This window comes from Lutra lutra, chromosome 7 (genome assembly GCF_902655055.1).
Source record: "Lutra lutra chromosome 7, mLutLut1.2, whole genome shotgun sequence".
In the NCBI taxonomy this organism is placed as follows: domain Eukaryota; kingdom Metazoa; phylum Chordata; class Mammalia; order Carnivora; family Mustelidae; genus Lutra; species Lutra lutra.
Window position 1 is genome coordinate 18,120,871 of NC_062284.1, and position 22,885 is coordinate 18,143,755.

Genomic DNA, 22,885 nt, shown 5'->3' on the forward strand with positions numbered 1-22,885 from the left:
GGCAGAAGAGGTCAGAGCCATGCGCCTACAAGACAAGGGATGCCAAAGATTGCAGACCACCACTGGAAGTTAGGAGGAAGGATGCAACAATCCTTTCCTGGACCCTTCAGAGAGAGCACAGCCCTGCCCACACCTTGACCTTGGGCTTCTGGCCTCCCAAACAATGTAAGAATACATTTCTATTGTTTTAAGTCCCCCAGGCTGTGCTCATTTGTTACTGCATCCCCCTGGCAAACTAAGAGGACGTGGCCACTGCCTGCATGGGAAGGCTGTCTTTGGTTTCTGCTGTCTGCTGCCGGGCCCCTGGTGTCCCTCTCAGACTGGAAAAGTCCAGCTCTATAGTTAGAAAGATGCTCAGCTCCTTACTTGCAACAGAACATGCATGGGAATTCCCCAGGCCTCTCTGCCAACTGCTGTTGCCCCAGGAGTGCCCCGGGGTTGGGGCCATGCACAGCATACGGGTATCTACATGTACTCCTTCCTACAGGAAACTCAGGGTACCCACTTCCCCTCCACAACTGACAGCACCTGCAAGTCAGTCAAGAGGCAACCTCAAACACAGGTTAGCTCTTTCCTGGTGAGCATTATCTCTGGTGCTCAGGAGAGGTAGCAGATGCATTTTCTTAGAAGCTTTAAGACTTTTGGGTAACCAGGATTTTGGTACTTTTCTTTTAATAGTAACAAGAGCAACAATTATGGCTAATGCTGACTGCGTCCTTACTCTGGGCCAGGCACCAGGAGAAGCACTTCTTGTGCTCATGGGATCCTTGTAACTCAGGGTTAGATACTATAATTACCCTCATTTTACTGACGAGGAATTCAAGGCTCGGTGATCTGGCCCATGGTCTGATTTCCAAGCCTGGATTCCGAGCAAACTGCCCTCTTTTCCTCTCCAAAGAGGGACATGCCTTTCCCCAGTTGTGTGCACCGCTACAGACCAAATCCAGCCTCACCTGGTAACAAATACAGCCGCGTCCACGGGGGGCGTATCATCCTTCCCTCCTGGAACCTGATTATTGCCGAGGTACCGGGCTCCTCCGTATTCCTCGTTCTGCCAGTGACAGAAGCTCTCCAGGGACCGCTCACCATGGTGCCCAATGGACAATTTGGCCTGAAAGAAATAGGGGTGGGTGGGGGGCAGTTAAAAAAGCAAACACCTTGGGCGCCTGGGTGGCTCAGTGGGTTAAGCCGCTGCCTTCGGCTCAGGTCATGATCTCAGGGTCTTGAGATCGAGTCCCGCGTCGGGCTCTCTGCTCAGCAGGGAGCCTGCTTCCCTTCCTCTCTCTCTGCCTGCCTCTCTGCCTACTTGTGATCTCTGTCTGTCAGATAAATAAATAAAATCTTTAAAAAAAAAAAAAAAAAAAAAAAAAAAAAGCAAACACCCAGGGAAGCCAGAGTTTACATCCAGAATATAGTGTGGAGACAACTGCTTGCTGGGACATCATCCCATGAAGTGCTTCTCCCAAATGCAATCGTAATGCTGGTAGAAAGGTGCACAGACCAGAGAGAGGCCAAGGCCTTCTTTGCAAGTTCATATGAAGGCTATGTTATTAAAGAAAAATATATTTTTTTCTTTTCTTCTTCTTTTTTTTTTTTTTGGCAAACTGAACTATGTGCCCAACCAAGCATCATCAGTCTCTTGTTTTCAAGTTCATTGCCCAACTCTGCAAGTGACATTATCATGTGGGAATGCACTTGACTCAAAGACCAGAAAACAATGCTACAGAGAATCCAAATTTGGCCCGAGGCTGGGATGTAGCTCCAGAAGGTAGCGATTGGTTTCCAAAGACCTCACCATCTAGAGGTGCACATGTGAGATGTGCCGGGAGTGTTGGAGGGATGCACACAGGCCCCGTGCTCAGGGTTCCCTAGAAATTCCAAGCACATCACGTGCACACAAGCTTCTAGTAACAGTACCTGCCCTCCTCCCACTGGACATCCCCAGTCCCCAGCCCAGGGTACACTGCTGCCATCTGCAAAGCCTGGCAGGGCAGATAGGACTGACAACCACCTACACTCCTCCTTAGCACTCCACAGCAACTAGGAAACTTGCAGACCAGTTAGGCCATCTGTGTGCTCTGACGGGCATCTGTGGGGACTTACAGGCCGTTGTCGTAGCAGGACAAGCTTGGTAACCTGAATGTTCACCTTACTTCCAAGGCTCTGGTGTTGAAACATATTGTACACCTGTCAAGAGAAAAAAAAAAAAAGAATTAATGATGTGAAAAATTAATTTAAAAATTAATAAAAAATTTATAAAAATACAGTGGTATCCTGGAAGGGATCCTGGAACAGACAAAAGATGTTAGGTAAAAACTAAGGACATGTGCATTAACTATTGACTCTAGTCAATACTAATGAATCAGAATGCCAAAAAATAATCCAATGGGCAGAGGACCTGAACATTTTTTCAAAGAAGACCTACAGATGGCCATCGGACACATGAAAAGATGCTCTGTCACTAGGGAAACACCTACCCAAACCACAAGGAGCTGTGACCTTACACCTGTCGGAATGACTAGCATCAAAAAGTCAAGAAATAATGAGGGTTGGCAAGGATGTAGAGGAAAAGGAACCCTCGTGCACTGTTGGTGGGAATGTAAACTGGTGTAGCTACTGTGGAAAATAGGTCGGAGGTTCCTCCCAAAATTAAAAATAGAACTACCCTCTGATCCTATAATTCCACTAAAGGGTATTTACCTAGAGGAAATGAAAACACTAATTTGAAAAGACGTATGCACCCCACATTTATGGCAGGATTATTTACAATAGTCAAGTGTCAATCAACAAACGAATGGATAAAGAGGTAGGATACATCTACACAATGGAGTATTACTCAGCATAAAAAAGAATGAGATCTTGGGGTGCCTGGGTGGCTCAGTTGGTTAAGCTGCTGCCTTCGGCTCGGGTCATGATCCCAGGGTCCTGGGATCGAGTCCCACATTGGGCTCCTCGCTCAGTGGGGAGCCTGCTCTCTCTGCCTCTGGCTGCCTCTCTGCCTGCTTGTGCGTGCTTTCTCTTTCTCTCTGACAAATAAATAAATAAAATCTTTAAAAAAAAAAAATGAGATCTTGCCATTTGTGACAATATGTATGGACCTGGAGAGTATTATACTAAGTGAAGTAAGTCAGAGAAAGACAAATAACACATGATTTCACTTATATGTGGAACCAAAAAAATGAAAAGAACAAACAAAAATGGGCTCTTAAATACAGAGAACTGATGATTAACAAACTCAGGGGAGGTGAGTGGGACACGGGGAAATTAAAAAAGGGGTTTAACCTTAAAGAGATATAAACTTTCAAGTTATAAAATAAAGAAGTCAACATCAGGGCGCCTGGGTGGCTCAGTTGTTAAGGGTCCACCTTCATCTCAGGTCACGATCCCAGGGTCCTGGGACTGAGCCCCGCATCGGGCTCCCTGCTCAGCGGGAAGCTTGCCTCTCTCTCTCCCACTCCCCCAGCTTGTGTTCCCTCTCTCGCTGTCTCTCTCTGTCAAAGAAATAAAATCTTAAATAAATAAATGATAAAGAAGTCACAAAAATGTAAAGTATAGCATAGGAAATACAGTTAGTAAGATTGTAGTAACATTGTTTGGGGACAGATGGTGACCGCACTTATCATGATGGGCACTGAATAATGTACAGATTTACTGACTCTATACATTGTACACTTGAAATATAACACTGTATGTTGATTATGCTTCCATAAAAATAATAAAAATGACACATCATTATTGGTCCATTAGTTTATACCATACTATTGTAAGACGATAGTAAGAGGAGATCTGTGTATGGGAACTCTCTGTACTATTTGCTCAATTTTTCCAGAAAATACAAATGAATGAAATAAAAGTTTTTATAAATAAGATAAAAATTACGCTCATTAAAAACTATTATTAATTTAAAAATTATAAAATATTAACATATTTAAAAACTTGCATTTTTCCAGTACAAAAAAAATCTGAAGAAAGAATAATTATATGAAATTTAATTTTCAGTGTTCATAAAGAATAATAACAAAAAAATGTATATATGGGAAATACGACCCAGATTTATTTAAAAGGCCTTCTGGGGACGCCTGGGCGGCTCAGCTGGTTGAGCATCTGACTCTTGATTTCAGCTCCAGTCATGATCTTGGGGTCACGGGATTGGGCCCCACGTCGGGCTCTACACTCAGTGGGGAGTCTACCTGAGGATTCTCCCTGTCTCTCCACCCCTCCCCCACCATGCTCACTCTCTAAAATAAATAAATACTTTTTTAAAAAAAGGATCTTCTGAGATCTAAAAACTCCCATAAATATGAATTCCCAAAAGAAATATGCACATGATAGGAAACTCTGGAATCACACCCACATGTGTGCACAAACACACAAAGCTAAGCTGGAAATCAGTTGTTTAAAAAAAAAAAAAAAAAGGCATAGAACAGTAGATTCCCAAAGAAAGAATGGGTATTAGATAATCCTGGTAGAAAACTTAAAACTCCCATTATGGGCTTTTATGGGGGACGTTGAAGGGGACCTTTAAGAAGGGGAAAGGGGAGGTCAATGCCTTTGGCCATCCGTCATGTGCCAGCCTGTGTCATCTCTAACCCTCATCAAAACCCGTCAAATTCAGTATCTCCACCACCTTCAGCTAATCAAGAGAAAGACACCTGCTCAAGACCCACAGCCAGTCAACAATGACCCCAACTCATATCCAGGCTTGTCGGGACAACAAGGCCATATTCCTCCTTTATTCCCCAGAGTCTTCATTCTAACCACAGTGTGTCACGGAGACAGGATTATAGTAACAAGAGAGGATTTGTCCCTCTCAGTTTTGTACCTCTTGCTTTTTGAACTTCATTATAAGGACCTCAATATAAAAAAAAAAAAATCAAAGGAAAGCATTTCAAGGGGAAGAGAAAGAGGAAATCTCAAACAAGGCAGAATAATCAAAGTTGACATGGATGAGAAAAGCCCATTGAATGTGAGGCTCCCTTGTCCCTCTCCTGTAAATATGGACAAAGCAGGATGCGGAGGGCATAATGGGATAATGGGATAAACATATATTATCCCCCATATATTTTATATATATATATATATATATATATATATATATATATATATATATATATATCCTATATATATATTATCCTATATATATATTATCCCATAAAATAGATACATATTTATATACATATACAATACATATAAGTATAATCACATAGGTGGTAGAAGAAGATATGGAAAGAACAGGGATGGGAATCTTTTGAACACCTGGGGAAAGACTTCTGCTTCAGTGTGTGCTGGTTTTTCCTTTGTTTTTTCTAGTTTAAGAGATGACTGATATACAACATTATATTATTTTTAGGTGTACATGATTTGACAGACACACACACACACACACACACACTGCAAATGATCATCCCAAGAAGTTCAGCAAACACCCATTACCTCGCATAGTCACAATCTGTTTTCTTGTGGTAAGAACTTTTAAGATCTATCCTCTTAGGAACTTGCAAACATGTGATTCAGTATTATTAACCACAGTCACCTTGCTGTACATTATATCCCCAAGACTTATAATAACTGGAAGTGTGCACCTTTTGACCCCCTTCGCCCATTGCCCACCCCCATCTCTGGCAACCAGCAAACTCTTCTCTGTACCTAGGAGTTCAGCCTTTTTAGATTCCACATATAAGTGAGAGCACACAGTATTTCTTTTCCTCTGAGTTATTTCACTTGGTGTTGAAACGTCTACTTTTTTTTTTTTTTTCCCCTGATAGACACCATCTAGAAGGGAGAATTTTCCAGCAGGGGCATTAGAACTTTCTGCTGTGTTGTTGGGTACATCAGCAGCAACATAAAGCCACAACCAGAATGGACAGTGGAGGCACAGTTAATTCAGGCCACGTGAAGCTGGACACACTGTCTGGTACACACTCGTCAGAAGCCAGGCACGCACTGTGCTTGAGCATCTGTGAGAAAGGAATTAGCTGTGTCATTGCTTGGATCTTACTCTTTGAGAACTATTATTAAAGCAAAAGAAAATCTTTGTGTAACTTAGTATTCTTTCCCACAAGGAAAAACAGAACACATTTAGTTGTTCTGTTCTTACTCCTTCCCCCAAATTTATTCCCCCAAGAACAAAAATAGCAGTCATTGTTTCTTTTTCTTTTCTTTCTTCCTTTTTTTTTTTTTTTTTTTTTACACTGGACCATCTGTAGGCCAATTCTGAAGTCATGTCTTAATTACCTATCCCCAAACCTGGGTGAAGAAAAGGAAAACACATAACTTTTTCCTTGTTTTGATATTTTGAGAACCACCCAATGGCTGCGACTCAAATTTTTCCAGAAATATTCAGCAGTAGGATTGGGCCCAAACTGGAAAACCTCAATTCAAAACATGAAAAATAGGAAGAATGAAAAACTGCAGTTCTGAGGGAGAAAATTAAAGTCACACAGGATTTAAAGGTGCCATCTTATCATTGCCTAGAACATCAACACCAGCCACAAACGTTAGAGGACATATTATTTAAGGAAGGTTTAAAGGAATAACATAGCAAAGCAATTTTCAATGGAATTGAGTCAAGTCACAGAAAAGCTGCATGAAGACTACAAATTTCAGGAAGGAAAATCTATAGGGACAACCTCCTTTGGCAGAACCTTCCATTTCCTCCTCGCAGGTCTGATGACAGCTCGGTGCCTTCTATACAACCCTACCCCAAAGGCCCAGACGCTTCCCTTGGGGCCAATGCTCAAAAAGGAGGGGTGATGGAAGGAAGACAAAGCTTCCTGCTTCAGAAGGTAAGAGGAAGGGCTGGGAAATGGGACAGTTTAATGGGTACGGAGTTTCAGCTTTGCAAGACGACAAAGTTCTAGAGATGGGTTGCACAACACTGCGAACACACTTCCTACTGAACTGTGTGCCTACAAATGGCTAAGACGGTAAATTGAACGTGTACGTCACCAGAGTTAGAATTTTCTGAATTAATTTTTTGAAAGATACTTCATGCTCTAGTGACATTCTCTACCAAGCCCGAAGGCAGGTACTGCCCCTCAATGTGCACCAGGGTGCTCACGTCCTGAAAAGCCTACCTGGGAGCCTGACTATGGCCAGAGCACCTCGTCACCTGCTGTGAGCTGCCCCATGTTCCCACAGAGCTCGGCAGGGCACAGGGCAGATGCACAGGATCTCCCGGGGGGGCCCAGGGCCAAGCCAGGCAAGCCAGACACAAATCTGATGACAGCCACAAACACAAAGCAGCAGGCCCCAAAGACATGTAACGAAATCTCCTCGTCTTTTTTTCCCATGGAAATTCACGCTCAGGGGCAGTCCCAAAGGCGGCGGCCATATGATGTTGAGGGAGACACCTGGTTGGGCAAGGAACAGCACGGCCAATCGTCTGGAAATTCTGTCTCCGGCGTCCAGCTCTGGCTGCGTCCTGGCAAGTGCTCAGAGCCCTGGCTGCATTTGTCACATTTCCTTGGCAGCCAGGGGTGCCGAGCCAGGGGGGACCCACTGCCAGCAGCACAATGCAGCTCTCCTGGCTGGGCGACTTGGGGACATGGGCAGGGAGGGGCAGACAGGGTGATGGGGACACGTGGGGAAGAGCTATGCCAAGTGCCCACACAGGGTTCCCCAAGAGCACCACCTACCTGTGCCACTAAGGGCCTCCCCAAATCACATGTGGTGCCCATTCAGACCCCCATACAGGAAAGGACTCTTTCTCTAGCACAGCGCCACTCAGGGGGGCGGTCCCTGAAGCAGCAGCAGCAACATCGCCCGGGCATTTGCTGGAAATCCATTCTGGAGCCCACCCGAGAACCAAAGAGCCAGGGGCCCTGGGGGTGGGCCTGGCCACCTGCATTTTACAATCCTCCCCCCCAACCCCCGCCGGCAGCTTCCCCGGGATGGCTGCTGGCTGTGGGAACCGGCGCGTGCTCAAACACGGTGACAGTTTCTCTGGGCACAACGGAGAGGCTTGTTGTCTGTTTCACATGGTAATTGAGTAAAATTGATGTCATCTTTCCTCCAAACAGAACTTGCCTGGAACATCTCACATTTTCATTTCACTCCACGGTTCTTAAGGAAGCTAAAAACAAGCAAAGCTCTAGCAAGTGGCCCCATTTTCTAATCTGGCTGCCCAAACTCCAGGTTTTTAGTGTCAAAGCCACCTGTTTCTGTCTGCAATTTGTTCTTCAAAATATTCCCGCTCCTGTGTCACTACCACCTCCCACCCCCAACCACAGGAAAACCCAGAGATATACATAGAAAGGCACAACAGCACATTGGGAGCAGGGACAAAGCCAAGTCCAGGGGACCATGCTGTGGCCTGCTGCCAGCAAAGACCCAGGCTGGCAGTGGCTTCTCCCCCCCGTGGGTACCAGTGCCGGTGAGCGGTTTGCTGGGGACCCAGAGCCCGGGGCAGGACTCCAGTTCCACGGAGAAGAGTCAGGCGCGGGGTTTTGTTAAAACAGAGATCAGTGCACGCCACTCCGGTGCTTCGACCCCTGCAGAAGCTTCCGGTCACACATGGAGTTAATGCCCACCCACCCACCCTGGCGTACTAGACCGTGAGGTCAGCTGGTTGGCACAGCCCTCACCCACCAGAGACTGCCTCTTTCCGGGCCCCCCAGAGGCCAGACAGAGCGTGGCTGGCTGGCTCCTTAGTGCCTGCCCCCTTCTCCCTGGAACATCACTTCTCACAGAGGTGACCTGACCACCTCACTCGCCCATGTGCTGGCACCTGGATCTCTATAGAGCAGTTTGTAAAATCCACACGTTTTACTGATCTGTGTGTTGCGCACTGTCTTTTGGTCCCATTGCATGTGCTCCATGGGAATGGGACCCGTTACAGTCCCAATTCTATCCCCAGACCCTAGAAGAGTCCTTAGCACACATGAGGTACCCAGTGAATACAGCTGAATAGAATTAGGGAGTGAGCCTCTTTTTGGCTTATTTTTAATTACAGTAAATACATACAACATAAAATTTAGCATCTTAGCCACTTTTAAGTATACAGTTCAGTAGTGTTAAATGCATTTACGTTATTGTATGACAATCACCACCATCCATTCACGGAACTCATTCATCTTAAAAAACTGAAACTCTGCACCCATTAAATGCTATTCCCTATTTCCTCTTCCCAAGCCCCTGGTAGCCCCCATTCTACTTTCTGTCTCTATGAATGTGACTACTCCAGGGACCTCATCTAAGTGGAATCATACAGTGTTTGTCCTTTTGTGAGCAGTTTATTTCGCTTAGCAGAATATCCTCAAGGTTCATCCACATTGTAGCCTGGGTCTGAATTCCATCCTTTCCTAAGGCTGACGAACATTCCATGGTACAGATAAACTACACTTTGTTTATCCATTGGCCCATCCATGGACACTCAGGTTGCTTTCTCCTCTTGGCCGTTATGAACAATTCCATTATGAACACAAGTGTACAAATATCTGTTTATAACCCTAATTTCCCCCTTTTGGGGTATATACTTAGAAGCAGAACTGCTGGATGACATGATAGCTCTAAGTTTACTTTTTTTTTGAAGACCACCAGTCTGTTTTCATAGGGGCTGCACCATTTTACAGTCCTACCAACACATCACGAGGGTTTCATTTCTCCACATCCACTCAACTTGCTATTACATGTACTTTTAAATAATAGCACCCTAATCAAAAATGGTTGAAAGGCAGTGGGAGACACGGGCTTCCAGTTACGGGAATGAACAAGCCCCAGGGATGAAGGTGCAGCATAGGGAAAACAGTCATTCGTATTGTAATAGCATTGTATGGTGACATAGCATGACTCATGGAGCTGTCAAATCATTATGTTGTACACTTGAAACTAATATCATATTGTGTATTGACTCTAAAATAAATAAATTAAATTTAAATAAATGAACAAGTAAATAAAATCCTAATGGTAATGAAGTGGTATCTCATTGTGTGTTAACTTGCATTTCCGTAATCATGAACAACTGAACAACTTCAAGTTGTTCAATCACTGAACAACTTTTCTAGTGTTTACTGGCCACTTCCAGATCTTCTTTGGAGAAATGCCTATACGAGTCCTTTTGCCAATTTTTAAAGCAGTTTTTTTTTTTTTTTAATTATTGTTGTGTTCTAGGAGTTCTCTATATTCTGGATATTATCAAATATGTATTTGCAAGTGTTTTTCTCTCATTCTGTGAGCTGCCTTTTGACTCCAAAGATAGTGTCCTTTGATGCAGAAAACTCTTCAAATTTGATGAAGTCTGATTTGCCTATTTCTTCCTTCATTGCCTGTGCCGTTGGTGTCATAGTCAAGAAGTCACTGCCAAATCCAATGTCATGAAGTTTTTCCCCTGTGTTTTCTTCTAGGGGTTTTATAGTTTTAGCCCTGATATGTTGAGGTCTTTCAAGTTAATTGTTGTATATTGCATTTGGTAAAGGTCCAACATCATTCTTCTTCATGTGAATATCCAATTTTCTCAGCACTATTTGTTGAAAAGATGAACACTTTCCCCATCGAATGGTCTTGGCACCCTTGCTGAAAATCACTTGACCCTATAACACAGGGTTTATTTCTCGGCTCTCTCTATATTTGTCTTTATGCCAGCGCAACGGTGTTTTGATTACTTGAGCTTTTTGTAGTAAATTTTGAAATCAGGAAGAGTGGAGTCTTCTAACTCGGTTCTTCCTCAACATTATTTTGGGTATTCAAGGTCCCTTGAGATTGCATGAGCATTTTAGGATGAATTTCTCCATTTCTGCAAAGACAATTATTGTTGGGCCTTTACTGCACTGTACCTGCAGATTGCTCTGGGTAGTACTAACATCTTAATAAGAAGTCTTCCAACCCATGAACTTGGATGTCTTTCCATTTTCTTAAATTTCTTTCACTAATGTTTGGTAGTTTTTAGTGTATAAGTCTTTCATCTCTTTTATTAAGTTAATTACTAAGTATTTGTTCTTAATGCTACTGTAAGTGAAATGGTTTTCTTAATTGCCTTTTGGATTGTTCATTGTTGGGTACAGAATTTCAACTGATCTGTGTGTAGTGGTTTTGTATACTGTAAGTTCTAAAATTTGAAAGGAGGAAGTTTTAGGATTTTCTACATATAGGATCATGTCATCTGTAAATAGAGAAAATTTTATTTCTTCCTTTCCTATTTGAATGCCTTTTCTTTCTTTTTCTTGTGCAATTGCTTTGGCTAGGACGACCAATATTATGTTGAATAGAAGTGGTGAAAACAAGCATCCTTGCTTTGTTCTTTCACCCTTGAGTACGAGGTTCACTATCGATTTTGCATAGATGTCTTATATAATGTTGAGGTAGTTACCTTCTGGTCCTAGTTTATTGGGCGTTTGTTTTAATGGGAAGGTGCTGAATCTTACAAATTCTTCTTCTAAACCAGTTGAAATGATCATGTGTTTCCTCCCTTTGTTGTGTTAATGTGGTGTATTACGTTGATTGATTGTTGTATGTTGAACCATCCCTGCATTCTGGGCATATCTCCCTCTTTGCCATGGTATATAATTCTTTTAATATATTGTTGGATTTGGTTTGCTAGTGTTATGTCAAGGAGTTTTACATGGATATTCACAAAGTAACTGTTCTTTTTATTCATAAAGAACTATAGTTTTCTTTTCTTGTAGTGTCTTCATCAGATTTTGTAAGTCAGATTTCTAAATCTACTTATTCATTCTCCTCACTAATTCTAAGTCTTTCAATTTTCTATTTCTTCATCATAGTCTTAAGTTTTGTGATTCTAGGAATCCAACCAGGTCACCAAGGTTATCCAATCTGTTGGTGGACAATCGTTTCTAGTACTTTCTTATAATGTCTTTTACTTCCATAGAATTGGTAGTCATGTGCCCACTTTTGGTTTTAACTTTAGTTCGTCCCGCTAGCCACAGGTTTGTTGATTTTGTTAATTCTTTTGAAGAATCAGCTCTTGGCTTTGTTGAGTTTCTCTACTGATTTTCTGGTTTTTTATTTATCTCTGTTTCATCTTTTACTATTTTCTCCTCTTGCTAGCTTTGAGTTTAATTTGTTCTTCTCCTCCTAGTTCCCTAAGTTTTAGAGTAAGGTTGTTGATCTGAAATCTTTTTCTTTTTTTTTTTTTCTAATGTGGGCATTTACAACTCTACATTTCCCACTGAGTACTACTTTTGCGGTGTTCCATAAGCTTTGATGTGTTTTCGTTATTATGCATCTGTATGCATTTTCTCTTTTCCCCTGTTACTTCTCCCTTGACACATGCATTTAGAGCACGCTGTTTAATTTCCCCATATTTGTCAATTTTCTATTTTTCCTTCCATTATTTTTTTTTTAAGATTTTATTTATTTATTTGACAGAGAGAGATCACAAGTAGACAGAGAGGCAGGCAGAGAGAGAGAGGGAAGCAGGCTCCCTGCTGAGCAGAGAACCCGATGCAGGACTCGATCCCAGGACCCTGGGATCATGACCTGAGCCGAAGGCAGAGGCTTTAACCCACTGAGCCACCCAGGTGCCCCTTTTCCTTCCATTATTCATTTCTTACTTAACCCCACTGTGGTCAGGAGAAGATACTTTGTACGATGTTGAGACTTAATCTGTACCCTAAGATACAGTATATCCTGGAGAATGTCCCATGCATGCTTGTAAGTAAGGACTACTCCGCCATTGTTTTTGAGGGTTCTGTATATCTGCTAGATCGAGTTGGTTTATTATGTTTGTCCAAGTCCTCTATTCCCTTACTTATTTTCTGTCTAGTTGTCCTAACCACTACTGACAGTGGAGGGGGGTAAGTCTCTATTACTACACAACTATGTATTTCTCCCTTCACTTCTACCAATTTTTACTTCACATAGTTTGATGGTCTATTATTAGATGTAAAAAGACTTGACAATTGTTACATTTTCTTGCTGTATTAAAACTTTTTTTAGAGATTTTATTTATTTGACAGAGAGAGAGAGATCATAAGTAGGCAGAGAGGCAGGCAGAGAGAGAGGGGGAAGCAAGCTCCCTGCCGAGCAGATAGTCTGATGTGGGGCTCGATCCCAGGACCCCGAGATCATGACCCGAGCCTAAGGCAGGCTTTAAACTTTAAAAAGTTTTAGGGGTGCCACCAGGCACCCCTAAAACTTTTTAAATATATGGTATGTTTCTTTTTTTTATTAAAGTCTATTTTGTGTGATATTACTATAGCCACTTCTGCTTTCTTAGGTTACTATTTGCACGGGGTATCTTTTTCCATCCCTTTGTTTTCAATTTATTTGTATCTTTGGATCTAAAGTGAGTCTCCTGTAGACAGCATATAATTGGATATGTATTTTAATCCATCCTGATCTTTAAAAATTTTATTTATTTATTTGACAGGGGGGTGGGGTAGGGAAAGAATGAGTGGGGGAGCGGCAGGCAAAGGGAAAGGGAAAGGGAGAAGCAGGTTCCCTGCTCAGCAGATAGCCTGACATGGGGCCCGATCCCAGGACTCTCAGATCATGACCTGAGATGAAGGCAGAAGCTTAACTGCCTTCCAACCAGGCGCCCCCATCCTACTGATCTTTTGATTGGAGAATTCAATCCATTTACATTTAAGAAAATTGCTGATAAGGAGGGACTTACTTCTGTATTTTACTATTCGTTTTCAATAAGCTTTATAGCCTTTTTTTGTTCCTCATTTGCTGCATACTGATTTTTTGTGTTGAGTTTTTATACTGAAACTTAATTCCTTTCTCATTTTTTTTTCTTTTACTATATTTCTTTAGAGAGAGAGACAGGAGGGAGATGCAGAAAGACAGGGAGAAAGAAAATGTCTGGCAGGTTCCTCAATGCCCAGCTCAGAGCCCAATGCAGGGCTCAGTCTCACAACTCTTGAGATCATGACCTGAGCCAAAATCAAGAACTGGACACCTAGCCAACTAAGGCACCCATGTGCCCCTCCTTTCTCATTTCCTTTTGTATATATTCTGTAGCTGTTTTCTTTGTGGTTACCATGGGGACGACACTTAACATTCTAAAATTATAATACTCTAATTTGAATTTATAGCAGCTTAAATTCAGTAGCATAAAAAAAATCTCCACAGCAAGACGGCTCTTAAAAAGCAAATAAATACGGGGGCGCCTGGGTGGCTCAGTGGGTTAAGCCACTGCCTTCGGCTCGGGTCATGATCTCGGAGTCCTGGGATCAAGCCCCGCATCGGGCTCTCTGCTCTCTCGGGGAGCCTGCTTCCTCCTCTCTCTCTGCCTGCCTCTCTGCCTGCTTGTGATCTCTCTGTCAAATAAAAAAAAAAAAGGCAAATAAATACGGCATTATAAATTGAGATAAGGACCAAGTGCAAAAGCAGACTGCTAAAAAAACAGGCTGGCCTTTTCAGAGGGGTCAGTAAGGAGAGCCCCTCTGACGGGACACTGACCCACAGCCCTCAAAGACAGAGAAGCTAGCTTGATAAGGAGCAGAGAGAAGAGCATTCCTGACAAAGAAAGACCACGAGTCACAGAAGAGCTTGAAGGCCCGAGAAAGAGGCCCACATGGCAGGAATTCAGTGCTGACATGGAGGAGGGAATCGAGTCCAGGAGAAGCAGGTGGGCCCAGTTCCACAGCTAGACAGGGCCGTGCAAAACAGAGTCATACAAAAATTCCCCGTTAAGTGCATGGGAAGCCACAGAAGGGCTTAGGGCTGCTTAGTAACAAAGTTCTAATTCTGTCAGATGAAGCTCTTGCTGGCCATTCTGTGGCAAGGAATCAAGAGGGGGAGAAAGTGAATGTGAAGAACCCAGGAAAGCAGCTCCAGCAGTCACCAGGGTCTGCAATAATGATGGGCAGTCCAGGGCAGAGACACAGAGAAACAACAGGCCCCAGATGGGCCCATGACCTTGAACAGGTGAGACAGGAGTCCCTCAGCCCTGGCTCTGAGTGCCTGCCCTGCCCTGTACTCGCTCACTGGCTGCACACCCTGATGATGGCACTCCTGGCAAGCTTCCATTTCCTTCTCTGTAAGATGGAAGTATAATGAAATCCACCAGGTCTGAGGAGGGGAAGCTCTCATCGCAGACGTCCACTCCTTTCCTTCCTCTCAGACACGTGCCACTGGTTGGTGATCTAATTCACACACACACACACACACACACACACACACACCCAGGAGAGACTATGAAAATTGTAAGCAAACACGTGATACCCAATTTGCCCAGCTTTGAAAGTGTACCAAAGCCCTATGAGTGCCCAGGCTTGCCTTGGGGATAGGAGTCTGTCTAGATTTGGCCTCAAGGGTCCGAGCGGCAAGCGTGGGCGGGCAGGTCTCTACCCAGAGAGGCCCAAGTGAGAAAGTCAGGAGGGCGTGGGAGCCTGGATGTCGGCTCCCAATGACGCTCCTTCCACAGCCTGCAGAGAGTATGTTGCAAGGAAGGCAGAAACTGCGCCCACAGATTCCTTTCTAAATCCACCGAGGCTAGAGAAACAGAACCAGTTCAGTCCTGCGGGCCCACAGTCAACCTCCTGATGGGAGAGAGCCGGGCTGGCTGGCTTCACCTCCCTGCTCACTGCACCTGGACACCTAATGACAGGGCTCCTGAGCCCGACCACAATCCCTTCCCATCCTCCTGGCTTAAAGAAGATCTCACTTCCTAACAGAAATCCCTTGGCTACAACAGCCACAGGAAGAACAGAATTCTCAGGATTTTCAAAACTTGGGTTTGAGGGCCTGGAGGATGGGAATGGTGGAAGGTGGTCTTGTTCGAAAGAAGGTACCACATCCGCACACAGCTTGTCTTTAAACTTGCTGGATGGCAACCCCACCACGAGAGCAACAGAAACCAGCTCCCCGTGCTGAGAGTCTGTGTAAGTGCGGTCAGCAGACTCAGCTCTTGTTTGCTTTCCAGCCTCATGGGACTAGCCAAGAAACCCAGAGGTGGACCGGAGGTGACCGGAGAGGTCTGTATTAGCGCACACACACCGGAGGCCCTTCGCCACAGTGGCCCCGCTCTCACTGGGTAGGCCTCATCAGGGAACATCTAAATCCCCATTTAATGGGGTTGGCCCCATATTTGCCCTCGGCAACAGGATCTGGAGCCTCCAACCTCTTTGTCCAAGCAGTGGAAAGGGCGTGGAGAGCGCTGAGTGAAAGCCAAGCCTGGGGACCGCTCGGTCCCTGTGCTTCAGTGTTACAGCCATGGGCAGCTTGAGGGCAACATCGCCACGGACCCCCCTCCACCCACTGGTGGTACTATAGCTACCCCTGTCCTGACCACAGAATTGTGGAAACAAATATCAAAGTGGAATTCTGCCTCATCACTACTTGAGCTGCCGTAATGAGTGGTTCCTCCTGGCACTAGTACTCTGGACAATTAAAAAACAAAGAAATGAAATGAACTACAGATGAAAGAGGCTGGTGTGGAGCCAGCCCCAGCAGCTCCCCTCCCGGGTGTCCTCTGGGCAGCCCAGCAACCTGCCATTCACCAGCCACCAGGAGGACTCGGGGTTGTGCAGATGAAGAACACATACTTCTCAGAGACCAGGGCCAGCACTTCTTCCTCCCCACATGGCGGCCTCCTCTACCCTCATGCCTGCCCCTCAGCTCAGCCCCTCTCCCCACCCCATGCTCTCCATTTCCAATGCCCCTTCTCGCCTTTTCCCACTCCAGTCCCCGCTGAGCACAGCTGCAGGGATGGTTCCTGCCTCCCTCACCCCTTTCAGCAGCCCCACTCCTCAGGACGCCCTCCCCACCTGCCCCTGTCCAGCGTCCACCCGCACCCCTCAGGCTCCCCCATTCCCTCCTGCAGCCAGGTCACCCCGCCTGCTTTCCCACACTGTCAAAGTGACGGTTTCCTGCTATCCCCATTCATCAAATCCGAGGTAGACGCAGGCTTCGTGGCTCCTTCCCTGTACCCACAACCAGACAACCTCTCCCGCTCCAACTTTCCTCCAGCCCTCATGGCCCACGGCAAGAGCCGATCACACTTAAGTGTGATCCTGATTCCTAGACCGCTGACTCCTTAGAAGAGGGACTGACTCTTTCAACTTCGACTCCCCGCCGGGAGGGGGTCCAGCACTGAGGAGAGGTCTTGGCAAACCACTGGTAAGAAAGGCAGGTGGAGGTCAACCACGGCACAGACCCTAGCACTGAAGGTACGTCAGAGGGCAGGCTGTCCTCGGGGGATGGTGCTGTGTCTCCGTCCCCCAGCCTGGGGAAAAGTCAAGGACACGGCCCTCATCCCGGACGGCGATGGGAGACTCACCATGTTCATGACGGTGAGAATGAACCTCTGGGCGGCCTCTGCCCCATGGTACTGCACCATGTCGGCATCGGCCACCACCAGGGTCTCCACCGTGTGCTCGCTGGTCAGCTGGATGGCGTTCCTCCGCTCCCGCCAGTCCCGGGATGGCCTGTCCCTCCTTGGCTTCTTCTTTTCTAGAAAAGGACAGAGACATCCATGCAGTCCTTGGCATTTTGATTTCCAAAACCAGACAGTGAATCGGCCTTCTGCTGAGCCTCCCACAGAGAACGGTCAGTCTCCAGTGGCCAAGAGCTGGACCTCCACCATCACAGGGCAGTGCGGGGGGTGGGGGGACACACCTGTGCTCACATTCCCAAAGGGGGAGCTGAGGGGCAGAAGAGGGCTCACACCTGTCCACATCACAGCCAAGGAGGCCCACAGGACTGAGTATCAGGGAAGAGGAAACCTGTCCCATCAGAGGAGAGCGGACAGCAGCGAGAAGTCGGCAGAGGGCCCAGACCCGGTGGGGAAGCGATGAGAAGGCACCTCAGGTTAATGGCAGAGAACCAGCGAGCTTTCTGAAAGGGCTAAACTACTTCTAACAGCTACAACCCAGGGAGGGGGCACTCTGGCCACTGTTCTGACAGTCACAAATAAGGAGCCATAAACATTAATAATCACAAAGCATTATTTCAAAGAAAAACAAAACATCATCAGGAAAGAAAATCTCATGACATGCACATCCCGGCCAAGACGGGTCCTTTCCTGGGCCCGGGGAAGGGTCATTGCTGACTCTCTAGATAAACTCATTCCCTATCAGATCTGACAGGGATACGCACTGTTATCAATTAGAGCCCAGATCAGAGTGGGCAACTACAAGCTGCTAGGCGAGGGTGACCCCCGCTTTGCTGGCAAAAACCCCAGTGCTAAAGGCTGATTCGAACAGCATGCATTTTCAGGAACCCAATGCATGTAAACAGAAAGGCACTTCTTAAATGTGGTAACAATTATTTCCATTTTGAGCCCTAGACCCTACAGAAATGACTGACGTCATCTCTGCTACAATTTCCACGTGGTGAACCCAGTCTTCACATGCACAAACCGGCTTCAGAGAGTGACCTGATTCCTCCAGAGCCCAGAAAGCACACCGTGAAGCAGGCTGAGGTATGGGTCATCATGAACAAACAAGAGTACTCTGTGCCATAGAACTTACACCTGTGAAAACCGATGAGCACTGGAAGTGTCCAAACATGGAAAAGCCAGCCACGGTGAAATGGTCTACAGCCCGGAAAGGCACATTTGTGATGATACAGTTAAATCGCGATTTTGCAAAAATTTAGCCTACAAGTACCTTTGCCACATGCCCCCCACCAAAGATAAGTAAGTAGCCAGACAACCAACCAACATAGGTAGGACACAGCTAAAACATGAATGGTAGGGGATATGTGATCTTCGTTTTCCTTCTTTTCTCTGTATTTTCCAAGTGTATATGATGAACCAAAATTACTTTATTTGTTTAAAATAATGATGATAAGTTTGAGAAAAACACAGATGTCCCTTTCACATTCTCCACAATAATCTAGAAGGCATGAGGGAGCAAGGTACGTTATCTGATGAGCTAGAGAAAAGCAAGAGGAAAGGCACGAGTGTGCTGGTCGTGTCTCTCCTCGCCCAGAGCCAGGTCCACCTCCCAACAAGTCTTCTGGGCCTCAGCGGTGGAATGAGGGAAGAGTCCATGCTAAGACAAAAGGCAAGGTCTCCGACGGCCCTGCCTTACACGTGAGCAGAATGGAAGAGGCCTCTTGTCTCTCTAAAGAAGGTCCCTTTATACAAAACCTGCATTCAGCAATCCGCTCATCTTGGAGCCCAAGGAGGCAGGCGCACAGGTGATCTCTACATTCTGGGCTTAGGATGCTCACCTGCCTGGATCAGGCCGACCCGTCCCACTTGGATTTTCTAACAAACCACCTTGCTCCCATTTCAACAGACCAAGGTGAAAGGTTACCAGGTAAGGACTCTGTCGTCATGAGCACAGCCACGTGAGCACAGCCACGTTCTCCCAGCCACGGGGTGCTACAGCTCCAGCTCCTGGGATGGAGCCCTATGTTGGGCTCCCTGCTCAGAAGGGAGGTCTGCTTCTCCCTCTGCCTCTGCCCCTCCCCCTGCTCACATTCCCTCACTTGCTCTCTCTCATAAATGAATAAAACCTTAAAAAAAAATGCACTGTGCATCACTCTTTAAGTACGAAGTAGGACTACTGAGACCTGGACCACAGGGAGCTAATAAGCAGGATGTCCTACAGGATGAAATGCTATGGGCTGACACGTGCCCAGAATACTAAGTAACAGGTAAAACACAATGGTCAGGAGCTCTGGGTTTCGTTTTATTTTGCAATTTTTTGTTCTGTGATTTTTAAAGGATTTTCACTATAACTATCCCGTGTGTTCCCTTCATGGCCCCCAGCCCCTGGCCTAGCATTTAGTGTGCCATAAGCCATAACTATTCACTAGACAAATGCACCCATGGACGGATGGATGGATGGACAGACGGACGGATGGATGGACAGATGGTGAGTGAGTCAGTGAATGCATGAGTGGAGTCCCTGTTTCCCACATCACAAAGCTGAAGTCAAGCACTAAGCAGTGGTGACTTTGGTCCTTGAACCCAAAGCTAGCCCCCAGCTCCGCTCTGACTCTTCCCACCTGCTCTGCCCACGTGTACTGACAGACTCCTCGCTGCTCTCTGAAAACCTAACAGGAGGAGGGCCAAAGAAAGCTCGGTAGGAAAAGGTTCTCGGTTGAGCATCACGAAATCGATGCCCCTGTTTCTGCTGCTGCAGGACCTACCCAGGAAGACGGGGCACAGTTCTTCTGAGCAACCCTCAGTGACCGTGCTCCTCCTGCTCAGAGGGTCTCTGGCTTGTTCCTGGCCCTCCAGCAGCTACCGTGTAATTATCCCTCCCAGCTGCCCAGGGCCCGCTGTCAGGCTGCTTGTGCTCCCCTTGCTGAGCGTTGCTACTTGGGGCTGTCAGGCCAGACCCGCGCTGGGCCGGCCGGTGATGCACACCTCAGCGCCCTGTCCTGTGAACTCAAGGGATGAGGCCGGAAGCCTTGATTCAAATACCTGCGGCCCGATGGGTTTCAGGAATTCAGAACTTTTCAGATTTTGCAAGGCAATCCGGTGGGCATGCCACATAATGAATACCACTTTCAAATGAGGTCTGGGGCACCAAGCTATTATCGAAAGGCTCTACTATTTCTGCAGCGAAATGAATAAATGAGGGGTCAAGAGAGATGCTTGTTAGCCTCACTTCAGGGCAGGTCAGGCCTTCCACAAAATGAGTGTCAAAAGTCCTAGATTTGGTGGGACACCTGGATGGTTCAGTGGGTTAAACGTTTGCCTTCGGCTCAGGTCATGATTCCAAGGTCCTGGGATTGAGTCCCACATTGGGCTCCCTGCTCAATGGGGTGCCTATTCTCCCTCTGCTCTTCATCTCATTTGTTTTTCCTCTCTCTCTCTTTCTTAAATAAATTTGAAGAATCTTTAAAAAAAGGGGCGCCTGGGTGGCTCAGTGGGTTAAAGCCTCTCCCTTCGGCTCAGGTCATGATCTCAGAGTCCTGGGATCAAGCTCCACATCAGGCTCTCTGCTCAGCAGGGAGCCTGCTTCCTCCTCTCTCTCTGCCTGCCTCTCTGCCTACTTGTAATCTCTGTCTGTCAAATAAATAAATAAAATCTTTAAAAAAATTTTTTTTAAATCTTAAAAAAAAAAAGAATTCTATGTATTTATGTAAGCTACCCTAAGTCTTTTTTAGAATAAGAGAAGAGAAAAACACAAAAAACTAAGGGCATTCTAAATGTAATGTTTTTAGAATATTCACACTATTACTGAATCTAAGAATTTGGGGACTACTAAAAATGCTCAGCAAACACATAAACTGTCATTTTAGTTATGAGTTTTGCTCTTGGCAAACTAAAAAAGAAATCCCAAAATTGCAGTTGTGAATTATCAAGCTCTGTATGACACACATTTCTTTAGTTTAAAAATAAAGAGTCTTTAGACATTTACCAGAGAAATAACACACGGATCATATAATTTTTGGTGTGAGAGTTCAAGAGCCAGAAGAATTACTCTGTGATTCTACCCATGTCATTTCCAGGGAAGACCTCAGGTCACCTTCGTACAAAGAGAGAGGAAAAACAAGCCTGTGCCAGCTGCAGAGGCAAGTTAGAGAGAAAACAAATAGAGGACACGGGGGCAGCTGCCCAAGGGCACTGGGCCCTTCGAGACCAAGGACAGAGGGCGCTTCAGGCCACGAAGTCCAAGACTGTGCCAATGCTAGGAATTAGGTACTGAGTGTCCAACATACTTACAGAGTTAAAGGAAAGATTCACACTTAAACTTGTTGTCATTCAAGCCAGTAACATAAGCTTTCCCCACACACAGCACTGAAGGTCCAGGGGCACAGGGGACTGGGAAGAGTCTAGATCCAGATGTTCACCTAGCCGCCCTGACTGCGGCTTTTCCCCAGCTCTCCTAAGGACAGGGTAAAGGCAATCCTATCAAAAACCCTTGGTGCCAGGGGTGCTTGGGTGGCTCAGTGGGTTAAGCATCTGCCTTCGGCTCAGGTCATGATCCCAGGGTCCTGGGATCGAGCCCTGCATCGGGCTCTCTGCTCAGCAGGGAGCCTGCTTCCCCCTCTCTCTCTGCCTGCCTCTCTGCCTACTTGTGATCTCTCTCTTTCTCTCTCTGTCAAATAAAAAAATGAAATCTTTAAAAAAAAAAAATCCTTGCTGCCATTGTGCTACATGGCAAAGAATTTACCTGTGGTCAGAAGAAGGACACCTGCCTCTCCTTCTTACCTGGAGACACACAGATTCTGTGATCTGTGCCCAATCCCCTGACACCCTTATAAAACCCTGTAGGGAGGAACGCCTTCCCGTGCCTGCGGGTAGGGGGGTGTGCACTGACAGGACGGTGAGGGAAGCGAGGGGAGGGAGGTCTGCAGCCTGATGGAGGGCCACAGCACTGATGACAAGATGAAGTCTGGGGCAGAGCCGAGGGAGAGCTCAGTTGCATCAGGAGCCAGGGTAGGCTCTGCAAGCCTGTGACTGCCTTCAAAACCAGAACCATCACACCCGCCACCCAGGTTTGCAGCGATTAAGTGAGATGCTTACTACACTCCCTGGAACGTTACGATTCTTCTATAAATGAAGGGCACGTTGGTCATGATGAAGATTTCGATGGTGGTGGCAGTGACCTATTGGTTAAGGACACGGCTTTCAAGACAAAACAGCTGGATTCAAATCCTCCCCGACTGTTTTCTCTGACCTGGGATAACTCTCTTGGCCTCTGTTTGTCTCAAAGACCTCATCAGTGAAACAGAGAATCACGGCTCCCCCTACACCAGGCTGCTGCAGGGATCCAAGCTCTCAGCAGGGTGCCTGGCTCGCAGTATGTGCTCAGTAAACCGTGGCTTGACATCTGTCGTCCTTCGTGGAGACAGGAGCACAAGAAGCACCTGTGGAGTCTGCAGGCAGGGTGTCCCTGTTAGCCGTGTGATCCAGGCAGGTCCGCTAAGTCTCCCTGTGGGCCCAGGCTCACATCCCAGGAACACAACTGCCCGCAGAGACACCTTTGGAAACAGTGAAAAAGGCCTCCCAACCACCCCATAATTTGCTGCAGAGGATTTGTGTTTTTAAGGTAAGAGGCCCCCAGGGGAA

The 22,885-nt window shown here is 46.1% G+C and overlaps 1 protein-coding gene across 4 annotated transcripts in view; it reads right to left on the minus strand.

The window, feature by feature from the left end:
• Nucleotides 1–22,885, minus strand: part of ADAMTS17 (ADAM metallopeptidase with thrombospondin type 1 motif 17) — a 336,604-nt gene that overhangs the window by 256,249 nt on the left and 57,470 nt on the right. For all 4 annotated transcript variants that reach the window (XM_047738521.1, XM_047738519.1, XM_047738520.1 and 1 more), the window contains exons 4-6: nt 17,186–17,358; nt 2,104–2,187; nt 954–1,111 (exon numbers count right to left, since the gene is read on the minus strand). In XM_047738521.1, coding sequence (XP_047594477.1) covers nt 954–1,111; nt 2,104–2,187; nt 17,186–17,358 — 415 coding nt within the window. The remainder of the gene's footprint in view (nt 1–953; nt 1,112–2,103; nt 2,188–17,185; nt 17,359–22,885) is intronic.